General features: G+C 41.0%; 1 protein-coding gene across 1 annotated transcript in view; it reads right to left on the bottom strand.

The window, feature by feature from the left end:
• slc9a2 (solute carrier family 9 member 2) overlaps window positions 1–16,226 on the bottom strand; it is a 72,656-nt gene that overhangs the window by 44,670 nt on the left and 11,760 nt on the right. Inside the window, exons 2-3 of the mRNA XM_078222809.1 lie at window positions 6,209–6,672; window positions 633–883 (exon numbers count right to left, since the gene is read on the bottom strand). Coding sequence (XP_078078935.1) covers window positions 633–883; window positions 6,209–6,672 — 715 coding nt within the window. The remainder of the gene's footprint in view (window positions 1–632; window positions 884–6,208; window positions 6,673–16,226) is intronic.

Here is a 16,226-nt window from a genome sequence, read left to right as displayed (position 1 = left end):
TCTGTCTACGCTTCCCGCTGCCTCGGCAAAGCAGCCAGCGTAATTAAGGACCCCACACACCCCGGACATTCTCTCTTCCACCTTCTTCCATCGGGAAAAAGATACAAAAGTCTGAGGTCACGTACCAACCGACTTAAGAACAGCTTCTTCCCTGCTGCTGTCAGACTTTTGATTGGACTTACCTTGCCTTAAGTTGATCTTTCTCTACACCCTAGCTATGACTGTAACACTACATTCTGCACTCTCTCATTTCCTTCTCTATGAACGGTATGCTTTGTCTGTGTAGCACGCAAGAAACAATACTTTTCACTATATGCTAATACATGTGACAATAATAAATCAAATCAAAACTTACAATGCAGTAATCTTGCTGCAAGACACCAGGAGGCTAAATGCAATAGTAAGGAAATGCTTCATAACAGTGCTTTCATTATTTTATCAATTTAGTAAGCACACAGATATTTTAAAAATGCACAAACAAAGCAAAAATACCCTCGGCTAATGCTTTCTTCCTCTAGATATCAAAAGGGCGTCGATTCATTGATCTGCCACCCAAACCTCATCTAGAGGACATTACTTGGAAAACAAACTGATCTTCAGTACACTCAGTAGATGAATTGTAGAATACTCACGACATGATGCCTGACAGTCGAAACATTTCTGCTGTCAGGTAGCAGAGATAACTGTACAGGAAGACAAACAATGGCTCAATAATACGAATATTCTGAGTGAAGCGAGTGGTGAAAGCTGCAACAAATCCATAAATAATCCCCACTATTATTCCACCAACGCCCACCACAATAAACTGGCCAATTCCAGCAAAGATATCCACAGTTTGAATCGAGTGCATCTGGCAGAGGGACTTGAATAAGTGGTACAGAGCCTAAAAGGGACAAAAGAAAAACAGGTTCATAAATCCAACAGTTTAATTGGACAACTGGACTGTTTTAAAGATGGGGAAATAGAATTCATACTAGATAGGAAATCTTGAAAACCATGGTCAATTCAAACAATGTTAAACATTAAAAGACTTTCCGGGGCGGCCAACGGTGGCACAGTGGTTAGCACTGCTGCCTCACAGCGCCAGGGACTTGAGTTTGATTCCTGGCTCGGGTCACTGTCTGTGTGGAGTTTGCACGTTCTCCCAGTGTCTGCATGGGTTTCCTCCGGGTGCTCCGGTTTCCTCCCACGGTCCAAAGATGTGCAGGTTAGGTCCATTGGCCATGTTAAATTCTCCCTCAGTGTACCCAAAGAGGTGCCAGAATGTGGCGACAAGGGGATTTTCACAGTGACTTCATTACAGTGTGAATGTAAGCCTACTTATGACTAATATATAAACTTTTACTTTAATACCTTTAAATATTTTGAATTTGCAGGTTGGAAAAAAAATCATACCTGGAATCAATGAGATTAAATTGGATCACATAGCGGTGGACTAATAATCAGTAAGGATAGGCAACAACACGTCCTCCACGATCATCCTCAACACCGGTGCCCCACAAGGCTGTGTTCTTGTGGGGCGCGGTACTATACTCCTTATACACCTATGACTGTATGGCCAAATTCCCCTTCAATTCGATTTTCAAGTTTGCTGACGTAGTGGGTCAGATCTCAAACAATGAAGAGACAGAGTACAGGAATGAGATAGAGAATCTGGTGAACTGGTGCAGTGACAATAATCCCTCCCTCAATGTCAACAAAATGAAGAAGATTGTCATTGACTTCAGGAAGCGTAAAGGAGAACATGCCCCTGTCTACATCAACGGGGATGAAGTAGAAAGGGTCGAGAGCTTCAAGTTTTTAGGTGACCGGATCACCAACAACCTGTCCTGGTCCCCCCATGCCGACACTTTCTCAGAAGACTAAGGAAATTTGGCATGTCAGCTACGACTCTCACCAACTTTTCCAGATGCACCATAGAAAGCATTCTTTCTCGTTGTATCACAGCTTGGTATGGCTCCTGCTCTGCCCAAGACCGCAAGGGACTACAAAAGGTTGTGAATGTAGCCCAATCCATCATGCAAACTAGCCTCCCATCCATTGACTCTGCCTACACTTCCCACTGCATTGGCAAAGCAGCCAGCATAATTAAGGACCCCACGCACCCCGGATATTCTCTCTTCCACCTTCTTCCGTCGGGAAAAAGATACAAAAGTCTGAGGTCACGTACTAACCGACTTAAGAACAGCTTCTTCCCTGCTGCTGTCAAACTTTTGAATGGACTTACCTTGCATTAAGTTGATCTTTCTCTACACCCTAGCTATGACTGTAACACTACATTCTGCACTCTCTCATTTCCTTCTCTATGAACAGTATGTTTTGTCTGTATAGCACGCAAGAAACAATACTTTTCACTGTATACTAATACATGTGATAATAATAAATCAAATCAAATCAAATCCAGAAACTCAGGGTAATGCTCTGAAGACTTGGGCTCAAATCCCACCATGGCAAATGCTGAAATTTATGAAACTATTGCCAATTGTTGCAACAGCTATCTAGTTCACTAATATCCTTCAGGAAAAGAAATCTGCCATCCTGACTTGGTCTGGCCTACATGTGACTTCAGACCCACAGCAATGTGGTTGACTCTTAAAATGCCCTCAGGGATGAGCAACAAATGCTGGCCCATGAATGATTTTTTTTTTAAATCCCTCTCCCCTCCACCTCACACTTAACCCTGCATTCCAGCTACCATGTTCCTATCCATTCCACCAGCCGATGTCTTCTTGAAGTTGATTACTTTCTTCCTCATTTGTTTACTGCATTTCCAATTTTTGTGTCACCTGAAAGTTTTGAAATTGTACCCCGTACCTTCAAGATACAAATGTATATCAACAAAAGCAATGGTCTTGGTATCCAAACCTTAGGATTGCCACTGTAAACATTCCTTGGGTCTGAAAACCAGCAACTCACCACAACTCTCGCTTTCTATTTTTTTGTAATCCAAGCTGCCACTACCACTTTTATTCCATGGAACGTCTACAATTCTTCCCTACTCTGGCACCAACAATGGAGGATTAGAAGATTATGGCCAACACTTCCACAATCTCTACCTTTACGTCCCTCAACAAATTAGGGTGTATCTCATTTGGACCGAGTAATTTTTCTACTTTTAGTACTGCCAGCCATTTTTTGTACCTTCATCTATCTTTACCTCATCTAATACCGATCTACCATAGGTTTGGCAAAATCTTTGGTAAACACAGGTACAATGTTCTTACTTTGTCTCTCAAACATGCCTTCTGTTACCACCACTAATGATGCCTAACCCAAGTCAAACCAATTCTCTATTAATATATCCATAGGATCTTTGGATCCCTTTACTTCAGCTGCTGATCTATTCTCTCACTGTCTCTTTGTCCCTCTCAGCACTTGTCTTCTGCACTTTGTCTGCGCAGGAAAATTCTCCATTGTACTATCAAGCCAATGTCTGCTATATGTACCTTTTTTCTGCTCCATTCTACTCTCTAACTCCTTTGTCATTCAAGAAACTCCAACTTCGGTTGTCTTCCATTGGAAATGTACCTATATTATATATACACACACTATCATCTAGACCCATTGCTCCATTACATTGGTCTGCAACATTTTGTCTCCAATTTATCAGGGCCTCATTGACTAAATCAGACAAATCTGTTCCTCCACCACTTCCCACTTTTTGGTGACCTAAGCAGCTCGTTACTTATCTCCTATCAAATAGATTCTACTTTTAACCCCTCAAGGACATCCTCTCTTCTAGCACTACCATTTTCCTTAATTAAAACGGTTACTCCATTCCCTCAAAACAATTACTGCAACAACAGATCAGCCAGCATTTTGAGAGCGAAATATAGTTTAATGCTTCAGGTCAATGACTTTCCACCAGAAAAGATGCTGCCTGACCTGGTGATTACTTCTAGCATACTCTGTTTTTAATCCTTTTTATCCTTCCCTGTACCCAGGAATATAAAGCATCGAATTACCCCCTTTTCAGCCAAATCTCTGGTTAGCACTGCTACCTCACAGTGCCCGGGACCCGGGTTCGATTCCCGTCTTGGGTCACTGTCTGTGCGGAGTTTGCACATTCTCCCCGTGTCTGCGTAGGTTTCCTCCGGTTTCCTCCCACAGTCCGGAAGACGAGCTGATCAGGTGCATTGGCCATGCCAAATTCTCCTTCAGTGTACCCGAACAGATGCCAGAGTGTGGCGACTAGGGGATTTTCACAGTAACTTCATTGCGGTGTTAATGTAAGCCCGCTTGTGACTGATAATAATAAATAAATGAAAGATCTCTACCACCACAACATCATCATTTTTCCAAGTGGCTGCTTGTGCCTACAGCTCAATCTTATGAACTACATTTTGTGTATTTACAACATATACCAAAATAAAAATCAGGTAGCAATTTAAAGCTCACAATTAGATTAGATACATCTACTCAAACCTGGCTTGATGTTTTAAAAGACTGAACTCAACACCAGTTGGGAATTTATTGCGAACACATTGAATTAACAGGTGAGAAATTGGCGTATATAAAACATGGTGTTACCCGTTTTAATTACCAAGGGCTTGGTTCATTGTGTACTGTTGCCTAGCAGCGGTTTTATTCACATGCAACTTCCAAAGCTCACCTTATCGGATTGACTCATGCAAAGACTGGGAGTAACAGCAGCTTGAATTGATAATAGAGAAAGGTTTCTGACATCTGCTCCTAGTTCACTCAGTGTAGATGTTGCCTACTGACATTCAAATTGTTTCTCTGGATCTATACTTCAAGAATATCTTCATTTTAAACATAATTAGATTAACCTTCAAACTTTTAAACTATAGGAATGCAAGCCAAAACTTATACAACCCGTCATCTTAATTTAACCTTTCAATCCCCAATATGATTCTGATGAATCTCCACTCTTCCCACTCCTATCTTAATTATGGTGCCTAAAAAAGTGCTCTGCATGAGGCCTGACCAAAGCTCTGGAAAAGCTGAAGCACAATTTGCCCAGCTTTACATTCCAGCTCCCTGCAGATAAAGGCCAACTTTCCGTTTGCCTTTTTTAAAAATCGCTTTTCCAATCTGTCCAATAACTTTTAGTGATTTGTGAACATGGGCATGCAAATCCTGCTGCTCCTCTTTAAGTTCCTAATTTCTTGCCACCTAGAAAATATTGTCTTTCTTGGATGCAGGTGTGTGACCTCACATTTCTCCAGATTGAACTCCATCTGCCAGAATTTTGTCCTCTTCTTTAAACTGCCCCAGTGTAACCTCCTACCAATGTGTCATGCCCTATTTAGTTGATGAGGAAGATGGAGTGGTGAATACGACAGAGGCAATGAGAAGAGTGAGAGTCACAATAACAAAGAAGATAATATTTCATTAATGCTGAAGCTGCAACATTGCCAAATGCGCACATCACAAACAAGCAGCAAGCCAAGTACAATTGGTCAGACAATGGCGCTAAAACAAAAGTTGGAGCGAGGCTGATGCTTTTAAATAGAAAAGGGGTTGAGGATAAGCTTCTTGAAGATTGGCATAATATTGTTTAGATGTCAGCTGTGGCTCAGTTGGTAGCTCTCTTACCAGAGTCAGATTGTGGGTTCATGTCCCACACCAGGACTTCAGCCCAAAGATCAAATAAAAAAGCTGACACTCCTGTACAGCACCAAGGGACTGCTGCACTGCTGGAGGTGCCAATTTTCAGGTGAAACATTAAACTGAGGTGTCACCTGTCCTCTCAGATGAGCATCAAAAATCCCATGACACTATTTTGAAGAACAGGGGAGTTACTCCTGGTGTACTGGGTAATATTTATCCCTCCTAAACAACACAAGAACAGATTATCCGGTCATTATTCTACTGCTGTCTGTGGGGGTTAGCAGTGTGCAAATTGGCAGTCACATTCCAAAGTCCAAAGATGTGCGGGTTAAGTGGACTGGCCATGGTAAATTGCCCCTTATTGTCAGAGGGATTAGCAGGGTAAATACATGGGGTTACGGGGATAGGGCCTGGCTGGGATTGTTGTCAGTGCAGACTCAATGGCCTCCTTCTGCATTGCAGGGATTCTATGATTTTCGACATTATAACAGTAACTACACTTCTGAAATACATCCATTGGCTGTAAAGCAGTTTGGGGCATGCGAAGGTCATTTAATTTATTCAAATATATTCTATATACTAATACATATATTTTAAAATGTACATGTGAAAATAATACAACTCTGCTACTTACTACAGTGACAGCATCATTCAGCAGCGACTCTCCAAACACCAGAATATGTAGCTGTTCATTTACATGGATTTCTTCAAAGACAGCTAGAACTGAAACAGGGTCCACAGCCGAGATCAAGCTCCCAAACAACAGCACCTGCAATAGTGTAATGTCACTCAATTCGAAAGCCTGAACTTGGCAAATCCCATACAGTGATAAACTGATGCCAGTTACGTTCCATAGGGTTCCAACCACTGCATACCATAGAATCGTCCCAATATTTTCAAAGAATGGCCTGATAGGCATGAAGTAACCAGCATCAAGCACAATGGGTGGCAATAAGTACAGGAAAAAGACATCTGTGCTCATAACAGGGGGAGATCTCTCTTTAGCGCCAAAGATGATTCCTCCAAGTAACAGCCCAATGACAATCAGCAGACAGCTCTCTGGCACAAATGCGGAGAGTTTATGATAGAGATGAAATCCTGCAAGAAAGGCAGAATATAATTAACTATGAAAAGATAGGAAATAAGGAGAGCTGTGTTATACATGACAATCAGTTGTCTGGTAAACAATATTTCAGAGCAAAACACTGTTTCAAAGTGCTGGAAACACTCAGCAGGTCAGACAGCAGCTGTTGATAGAGGAGCAGAGTTAGCATTTCAGTTGCTGACCTTTAATCAGAACTTGTTTCAATCATGTGGGGATATAGTGCAGCATCAGTTCACAAGATACTAACAAGACCTTGATCATTACAACAAAAGTTCTATTCTATACTTAATTAATCTAATGGCACATGGAGTGTTGACAAACTTCTACTCAACTCCAGTTGGTGCAGGTGCATTTTAAAAAGGAGCACCAAAAATGGCTAAACATATACTCAATGCCTTTCAAAGAGTTTGTACTGGGGGCATAAAATGGTTTGTGGTGCTAAAATGTTCTTCACTATTGTAATATTCACTAAGCCAACCAAGTCAATAATTGTTTGTCTTCACAACCTCAAAAGAAACAAAAACAGGATCTGACGCAAATGAGAATTTTTAACCAAACAAGTCCTAAATCTTCATTTCCTGTGGGAAACTGAAAGCAATGCGAAAATAATTATTGCTAATTTACCAGTAAACAAGATTATTTTTCCACAAACATAAAAGATGGATATTATATTTATATTTAGATGCAACCTTTGCTTGATGTTTATAAAATATATTAATTCAGTTTTAGTCCAAAAATATTAATTACTTTGCAAGTGGCAAAATGGTGTAGTACAAGACAGCAAAATAGCTATATGACAAACCAAAAATCATGAATGAGAACAAATTTAGAGGATCAATAAGTTAGCATGGAAGCTTTGTACAATGCAAATTTTCTTGGATCTAAAGATTATTGGAATTTAAATCTATATCTTGTATGTTGCTGTACCATAGCTACAGTATCAAGTTACATTTCAAACTCATTCTGCAATTGGGAGTGTAAATTTACATTAATCCAAAGTAAAAATCCAGCTAAATCAAAACAATATTTCTCATCGATCTTAAAACTCTATTGGTATTTTACGAGTCTCCTTTCCCAAGTAGATGTAAAAAGATCCTTAGGAAAATGTGAAGACCAGGGAGCTCTTCTGTTACCCGAGCAAATTTGGGTAACAGAATCTGGTCATTCAGCTCTTACATTTTTGGAATGTTTGCTACAAGTAAATTGGGTCCCTTACTTTACATCAATGGCTGTGCTGCAAAATATTTCATCAGTTACAGAGCATTTGCAAATATTCTGAAGTGAAGGAACTTTTTTAAAAAAGTATACAATTATGTACACATCATTATGCAAATCGAACTCAACATTCAAATCACTCAGATAAAAGTAAAATACTGCGGCTCTAACAAAGGGTCATCTAGACTCGAAACGTTGGCTCCAGCATTTTCTGTTTTTGATTCAAATCACTCAAATATTCTACAGCAGATAGAATAATAACTCATCAGCAACAAATAGTGCATATTGTATTGAGGAATAGGTGGGGTAATGCCATTTCAATATAGAACCTCTTACTCAATTTCAGCTATTCTGAGGCTCCAGGTGGAGGCCAGGATTTTGGGATATCTGAGGGACAAAAACAAAATCTGGATTTTATTTGGTGGAACTACGACTGTAAATCTCTTGACAGCAGTAAAGATTATTTTGCTAACTGAGTGAGGATCATGCTTCTTGCTTGCACTACCTTTCAACGCAACTGCTGCCCACTCCCAAAATCCACCAATTCAAATAGTTTTGCAAAGTCTCCAGATGTCTCTTGGGAACCTTTAATGATTCTCTGGTTTTGAAAATGGACGGAAGCCAAGCGAAACCACTGATGAAACTTCATGGACATACAGTATTCATGTCAGATTTGTATGAAGAAGGTGGGTCTGTAAATCAGTTTTACTACCCTTGGCTCCTTATGTCTCTACAGCAAGGGAGATTTTTAACGTGACCTTGCAAATACTACCAGCAAATTGTGCAGTGTTTATTTAGTGCTTAAAATGTTTTCAATGTACATAAATGTCATCATAATCAGAAAACTGAAGCAGAGCAATTCACTTAGTATCACCTCCAGATTTCCTTTCTCATTTCTATTTAGCAATATTACTCTTAACATTTATAAAACTATTACCATTTCTCTTTATATTCCATTTCTTTCCTTATTAGCCTTTGAATATTTTTGCTTCCCCCCCTATACTGTATTTGGTTTTTTTGCTATTAGCTCTAGATTTATTATATGATGCAGATTTTTGGGCTTTTAATTGTAATTGCTCTCCTTACATTCAATTTGTTTATACCCTATTGATAGATAAATAGGTTAAAAATAGAACAGAGCGATGTCCTATCTCCACTTGAACAGGTAAGGGTTGGTCAGGGATAGTCAGCATGGCTTCTTCAGAGGGAGGGGGTGCCTAACAAATTGGATTGAATTTTTTGAGGAGGTGACCAGGTGTGTAGATGAGGGTAATGTTTCTCCTTAAAGCAGCACCACCAAAGAGGCCCACTCATTCATTGGTTTGGTTTGTGGGATCTTTCTGTGTGCTGTCATGTTTGTCACTTCAAAGTTTCTCTACACCCTAGCTATGACTGCAACGCCACATTCTGCACCCTCTCCTTTCTCAATGAACGGTAAGCTTTGTCTGTATAGAGCACAAGAAACAATACTTTCCACAGTATACTAATACATGTGACAATAATAAATCAAATTCAGCCATATAAATGCAAGACTGTTTTTAGAAATTTTTAGAATAATGAATGCCTTGTCCATTATAATGCGTCTGAATAAAGTGGCTCCCTCCCTCCCTCCAGGCAGTGAAAGAACAAATGCTTGGTCATTTATATTTACAAATATAACAGATGACAGGAGAACAAGTTGTTTGGCATCAGTGTAAAGCTTCTTTAAATTCAAGGCTTGTAGTTCAAGACTTATTTTAGCCTTCAAAGACTTCTTTGGAAAAGGTACCAAAATTCAAGCTACACAATTTTGTAATTGAATTTGAAAGGGATTGTGTACAATTTGACTTTGCTTTTGCTGTTTATAAAATGATGTAACTAAGAACACAGTTATACTCTATACCAGTGTTAGATAGATATTTTGAGGTAGGATGCACCGGAGCAAATCATCAAGGCTTCATCTATCAATGTCTCTTACGCCTGTGACCTCTAGCACCTAGGAGAAAACAGCAAACGCATGGGAACAGCACCACCTCGATCCCCTCCCCATACACACTATTGTGATTGAACACTATTGCTTCATAATTGCGCAGTCAAACTTCTGGAACTCCTTACATAACAGCACTGTGAATGTTTGCTATATAGACTGCAGTGGTTAAGAAGGCTCATTACCATCTTCTAGGCTGGGCAACTAGGGATGCCTAATAAATGGCAGTGACACAGAGCACGGGGAGGCGGTGGGAGGTCCCAAAGGGTGCGGGGAGGCGATGGGAGGATATCAATGGGAAAAGAATAATCAGAAAAATGGTACAGCCCATTAGGGACCAAGGGGGAAATCTATGGGTGGAGCCTGAGGACATTGGCAGTGTTGAATTAATGTTTTGTATTCATCTTCACCCAAGAGAATGAGGATGGAGGTATGGAATTCAGGGAGAAATTCTGTGAGGTTCTTGAACAAATTGACAGAGAGGGAGTGACAAGGTATTTGAGGTGGTGTCAGGCTTAAAAATGGACAGATCTCCAGGTCTAGGTGAACTGTGACCCAGGCTGCTGTGGGAGGAGATTGCAGGGGCTCTGACCCAAATTTTTAATTCTTCTCTGGTCACGGGGAAACAGGCAGAGGACTGGAAAATGTGGTTATGGTATTTAAGAAAATTTGTAGAGATAAGCCTCAGTTTCACACCAGTGGCAGGGAAACTATTGGAGAAAATTCTAAATTAGAGAATCTATCTCCACTTGAACAGGTAAGAGTTGATCAGGGATAGTCAGCATGGCTTCTTCAGAGGGAGATCATGCCGAACAAATTTAATTGAATTTTTTGAGGAGGTAACCAGGTGTGTAGATGAGGGTAATGCAGTCGATGTAGTCCACATGGATTTCAGCAAAGCCTTTGACAAGGTCCCACATGGGAGACTTATAAAGAAAGCAAATGCACATGGTATACAGGGTAATTTGATAAGGTGGATTCAAAATTGGCTTAGTTATAGGAGACAGAAGGTGATGACAGAAGGCTGCTTTAGTGACTGGAAGCCAGTGTCCAGCGGCAGATCTGTGCTGGATCCCCTGTTATATGTCATTTATATAAAAAACAGGTGCCTATGTGGGGCTAGGATTAATAAGTCTGCGGATGACACAAAGATTGGCCGGGTGGTTAACAGTGAGGTTGGGTGTCTTGAGTTACAGTAAGATGTAAATGGCAGATGGAATTCAACCCTGAAAAGTGAAAGACACACTTTGGAAGGACTAATTTGTCACGGAAATATTCAATGAACACATGACACTAGGAAGTTCTGAGGAACAAAGGGACCTTGGCGTGTTTGTCCATAGATCTCTGAAGGCAGAAGGGGATGTGAGTGTGGGGGGGGGGGGGGGGGGAGGAAAGGCACATGGGATACTTGCCTTTGTCAGTCGGGGCATCGATTACAAAAGCAGGAAGGTCATGTTAGAGTTGTATAGAACTTTGGTGAGGCCGCAGTTGGAGTACTGTGTGAAGTTCTGGTCGCCAGATTAGAGGAAGAATGTGATTGTGTTGGATGGGGTGTAGAGGAGATTCATCAGGATGCTGCCTGGGATGAAACATTTAAGTTATAGAGAGAGGTTGGATAGAATTGTGTTATCTTCATTGGAACAGAGAAGATCGATGGGCGACCTGATCGAGGAGTAGAAGATTCTAAGGGTCATGGTGGATAGATAGCAGCTGTTCCCTTTAGCTGAAGGATCAGTCATGAGGAGATGCAAGTTCAAGATGAGAGGCAGAAGGTGTGGAGGTGGGGGAGATGTGAGGAAAAACTTCTTTACCCACGGGGTCGTGATTGGTCTGGAATGCATTGCCTGGAAGGTTAGTGGAGGCAGGTTGCCAAACATCCTTTTAAGAACATTGATGGCTTCTTATAGAATCCCTACAGTGCAGAAGGAGGCCATTCGGCCCATTGAGCCTATACCGACAACAATCCCACCCAGGCCCATCGAGCCTGTACCGACAACAATCCCACCTTATCCCTGCAACTCCCGTATTTACCCTACTTGTCTCCCTGACACTAAGGGGTAATTTAGCATGGCCAATCCATCAACCCCGCACATTTTTGGACCGTGGTAGGAAACCAGAGCACCCGGAGGAAACCCACGCAGACACGGGGAGAATGTACAAACTCCACACAGACAGTGACCTGAGGCCGGAATTGAACCTGGGTCCTTGGCGCTACAAGAAGTACCTGGATAAGCACTTGGCATGTCATAACATTCAAGGCTATGGGCCAAGTGCTGGTAAATGGGCTGATTAGGTAGGTCAGTCAAGTGTTTTTATGTGTCTGTGCAGACTCAATGGCCCAAAGGGCCTCTTCTGCACCATATCTCAAGCATGAATAAAAGGAATCAGGAACCCATGATGGGCAGTTGGTGTACAAATGTTATGGCTTTCAGTGCCTTGTGAAATGTATACAAAATAAATTTTAACCACACATAGCACCTTTCTGCAGACAATTAATATTTCAATGCTGGGTGCATTTGAGAAAAGTGATTAACCTGCAAGTAAAATGCTTCTACTAAGTGTCTAGAAGGCCTGGGCATTATTTTTAATGAGATTTCACAATATGCTGCAAATCAACTACCCCTAATGAAAGCGTGAGTGACATGAAAAATGCACTTGGGTATACCTTTGGTATTCCCTCCCAAATTAAATTCTCTATTTCATGTTAATTTACGAGTAAATTTGTTCCACATTTATATGAAAGCAATATTGTATAGCTGCACAGTATATTGATCTATATATTACACATGATAGAAAATGGGAAAGTGAATATTTGCATTTATGGAACACCTTTCACGAGTAGAGAACATTCCAAACTGCTTCACTTTTGAAGTAAAGCGCAGTCACCGTTGTAATGTGAGTATTGACAGATGTCTGGAAGTAGTACACAATTTTGTGCTGCCTTCACCAGCAAGGCAGACTAGACATCGGACTAAAATCATCCATTATTCCCAGGTAGCATCTTTTGCCAGAAATAATTTAGGAGCAGAGTAATTTCATGTTAGCTGTATCCTCAATCACCAAATTACCTTTACCATAGCAGTTAACAATTCAACACTTTAACCACCTGAACATTTACACCAATGATACTTCTAATATAAATGTACCTGGGACCAAGGGCCAGAGCCCTCATGTCTCTGCAGCATGGAGTAAAATTCCCCTTGAGATTTTAAACACTCTCAATACAGTACATATATTGCATCAATACAAAACGAACAGTGTTGTACCAGTGATAAACCTGCAGTGCAAATGAATCATGAAGAAACTTGGTTATCTGCCAATTTCCATTAGGATTGATAATGAAGGTCGCAGCAGACTTGAAAGGTAATAAATGACAAAAAGATATTTGCTTCATTGAAACACCATCCCTTTCTGAACTGTTTTACTACCGCTGATACTCCCCACCCAGATTTACAAGGTTGATACCAGACCTGGGAGGAAACTAACACTAAGATGAAACAGGTCAGAATCTTACTTTCCTCTCAAGAAAAAAAAGGGAATGCTGAGATTTGAAAAAGGTCTTAAAAATAAGGAGATAGGTGCAGAAAAGTTTAGAATTGTAGGAGAGTCCAAAAATGGGGATTTAAAATTAAGAATTCATGAGTAATTTCTTTACTCGGGAGACACTGGATCTGACTATATGTTGAAGAGTTGAAGTGCATTGCAGCCTTCCCTAAAATGTGTCTAAGTATAATGAGGGAGAAAGAAAGAGATGGTTTTGTTGATTGGCAAAATAAAGTAAAAGTGGGGAGGACAATCAGTGTAGACTGAATGACCCATTTCTGTGTTGTACTTATTGGTGAAAATTCTCCCCTATAGTAACTGAATAAAAACTGAAGTTGGTCATTTACCACAACATAGATTGTTCAATCTAAATAACCTCTGCATAACCTCAAAAGAACTTGAAGTGCCGGATCCTCATGGAAAATGTCCTCACCTATATCTACATATCTTCTAATCTACTCTTGCATAGAATCCTTTGAGCTCTGAGTCATAGTAAGAATACTACAGAACCTTTTGTATACAGATGGTGTCTTTTTAAATTAACTAAACACCAACTTACTCCTGCAGCAGGTTAAGTATCAACAGAACCTATCCTCCTGATTCCGAGTGTCCAAAAATCTTCAACGTACTCAATGACGGAGCATCCACACCCTACTGGGATAGAGAATCCCAAAGATTCACATCTAGTTGAGCGATGCAATTTCACCTCAGCTCAGACCTAAATAGCCAATCTGTTATCATAGAATCGCACAGTGCAGAAGAAGGACATTCGGCCCATCAAGTCTGCACTAACCACAATCTCAGCCAGGCCCTATCCTCATAACCCCATGCATTTACCCTAGCTGGTCCCCTGACACTAAGGGGCAATTTAGCATGGCCAATTCACTTAACCAGCACATCTTTGGACTGTGGGAGGAAACCCACACAGACACAGGGAGAATGTGCAAACTCCACACAGACAGTGACCAAAGCCAAGAATCGAACCCGGGTCCCTGGTGCTGTGATGCAGCACTGCTAACTACTGTGCCACCGTGCCACCGTGCCACTAGGTTTGATTCCCGGCTTGGGTCACTATCTGTTATCTTGAGACAATAAGCCCCATTATTCTAAACTGCAGACTTACTCAATCAATTCTCAGAAGACAGCCTTCTCAACCCAGAAATCAAGCTGGCGGAATTCTGTTCCAAGTTAGGTGGGTGGTGGGGGTCAGGGGGGTGGGTGGGTGGGGAGAGGGGGTGGGGGGGGGGGGGGGGGGGGTTGGCCAGAGTGGGCCTGGGATTCCTTAACAATGACTATGGACCGTAAAAAATTACCATAGCATCAGATCAAACAGGGGAAAGGAAACCTACATCTTACCACCTACTGTCCCCCCTCAGTTAATGAATCAGTACTCCTCCATGTTGAACACCACTTGAAAGAAGCTAGCAAAGGCACGGAAAGCACCCTGGCAGGGGTACTTCAACATACATCACCTAAGGTGACTCAGAGGCTTTACTACATCCTGAAGGACACATCTATTAAACTGAGCCTGCGGCAGATAGTGAGAACACGAGGAGGGAAAGACCAACTTGACTTCGTCCTCACTAATCTGTCGTAGATGCATCCATTTAACATGCAGGTAGTCAGTCTTGTGTTGTAAATTCTCCAGCTTGGCACTTTATTTCTAGGTATGTCTGTGCCATGGGATTTTTATGCCCACCTGAGAGAGCAGTGGAAGCCCCTCGGTTTAACATCTCATCCAAAAGCTGGCACCTCTGAAAGAGAGACCAAAACTACAGTTACTCCAAGTGTAGTTTTACCAAAGCCCGAAACTGCAGAAACAAGGACTTCCTTGAACTTCCTATTCCAACCTCCTTGCAACCGAGGTTAACATACTGCTAACCTTCCTAATTCCTTGCAATACTGCATGTTAACTTGGTGATTCATATACAAGGGCCCCAAATTCCTCCGAATACAAACACTTAGTATTCGCTCATCTTTTAATGTTCTACCTTTCCATTCTTTCTATCAAAGTGGATAATTTCTCACTTTCCCACTTACGCCATCAAACACCTCTTGCCCAGTGACCAAATTGAGCTATATTCCTGTATATTCTCCTGATCGTGACCTTTCTCACAGCCTCAGGTCCCAAGTCATTGATATAGATTTAGGGACTGTTAAGGAAACAATGCTTTTCCAATGCTCCACTAAACATTCAATCCGAGTTGTGCTGTAACCCGGAGGAGAGGCAGATACCTAGTGGGTGACAGGGTATGAGGGAGGAATGAAAGATTACAAAAAAAAGGGATTCATTAACAAAATTGTTGCTGAGCTAAGGTTGTAATCCTTCTACAGGTTTGGAATAGGCTTAACAGCAGAGTTACCTTACACACACCTACAACATCTAAACCCCAACAGACAAGGTGATCCAAATAAATAATTTGATGAAATAATTTTGTAAAACATCCAGAAATCACTACTAGTTGCTTTTCTGACTACAGCATTAGAAAAATAATTGCTCCTTTATGACTTGTGAAGCTGATTGAAGCTAAGTGAAACTACAGATAATACATGATCAAGGACACAGGACACAAATCTGATATGAACACACTAATAAAAGAATGATTCGGTTGTTTCAATTTGATCCGAAACCAAAAGTCTTTTCAACTTGTGATTACCTTGTGAATCACTATGAGCAAACTGCAACATACTCAAGACAGTGTATATTGTATAGTATTATTTCAAGCATTAAACTCAATAGTGCTCGCCACATGACAAAATATATGAACTTCATATTCTACACCTTTGTTCCCATTATGTCCTAGGATTATTTGGCCTGAGGGG

This window comes from Mustelus asterias, chromosome 10, assembly GCF_964213995.1.
Source record: "Mustelus asterias chromosome 10, sMusAst1.hap1.1, whole genome shotgun sequence".
Taxonomy (NCBI): Eukaryota; Metazoa; Chordata; class Chondrichthyes; order Carcharhiniformes; family Triakidae; genus Mustelus; species Mustelus asterias.
The sequence above is the reverse complement of the archived record's forward strand: the minus strand, read 5'-3'. Positions and strand labels throughout refer to the sequence as shown.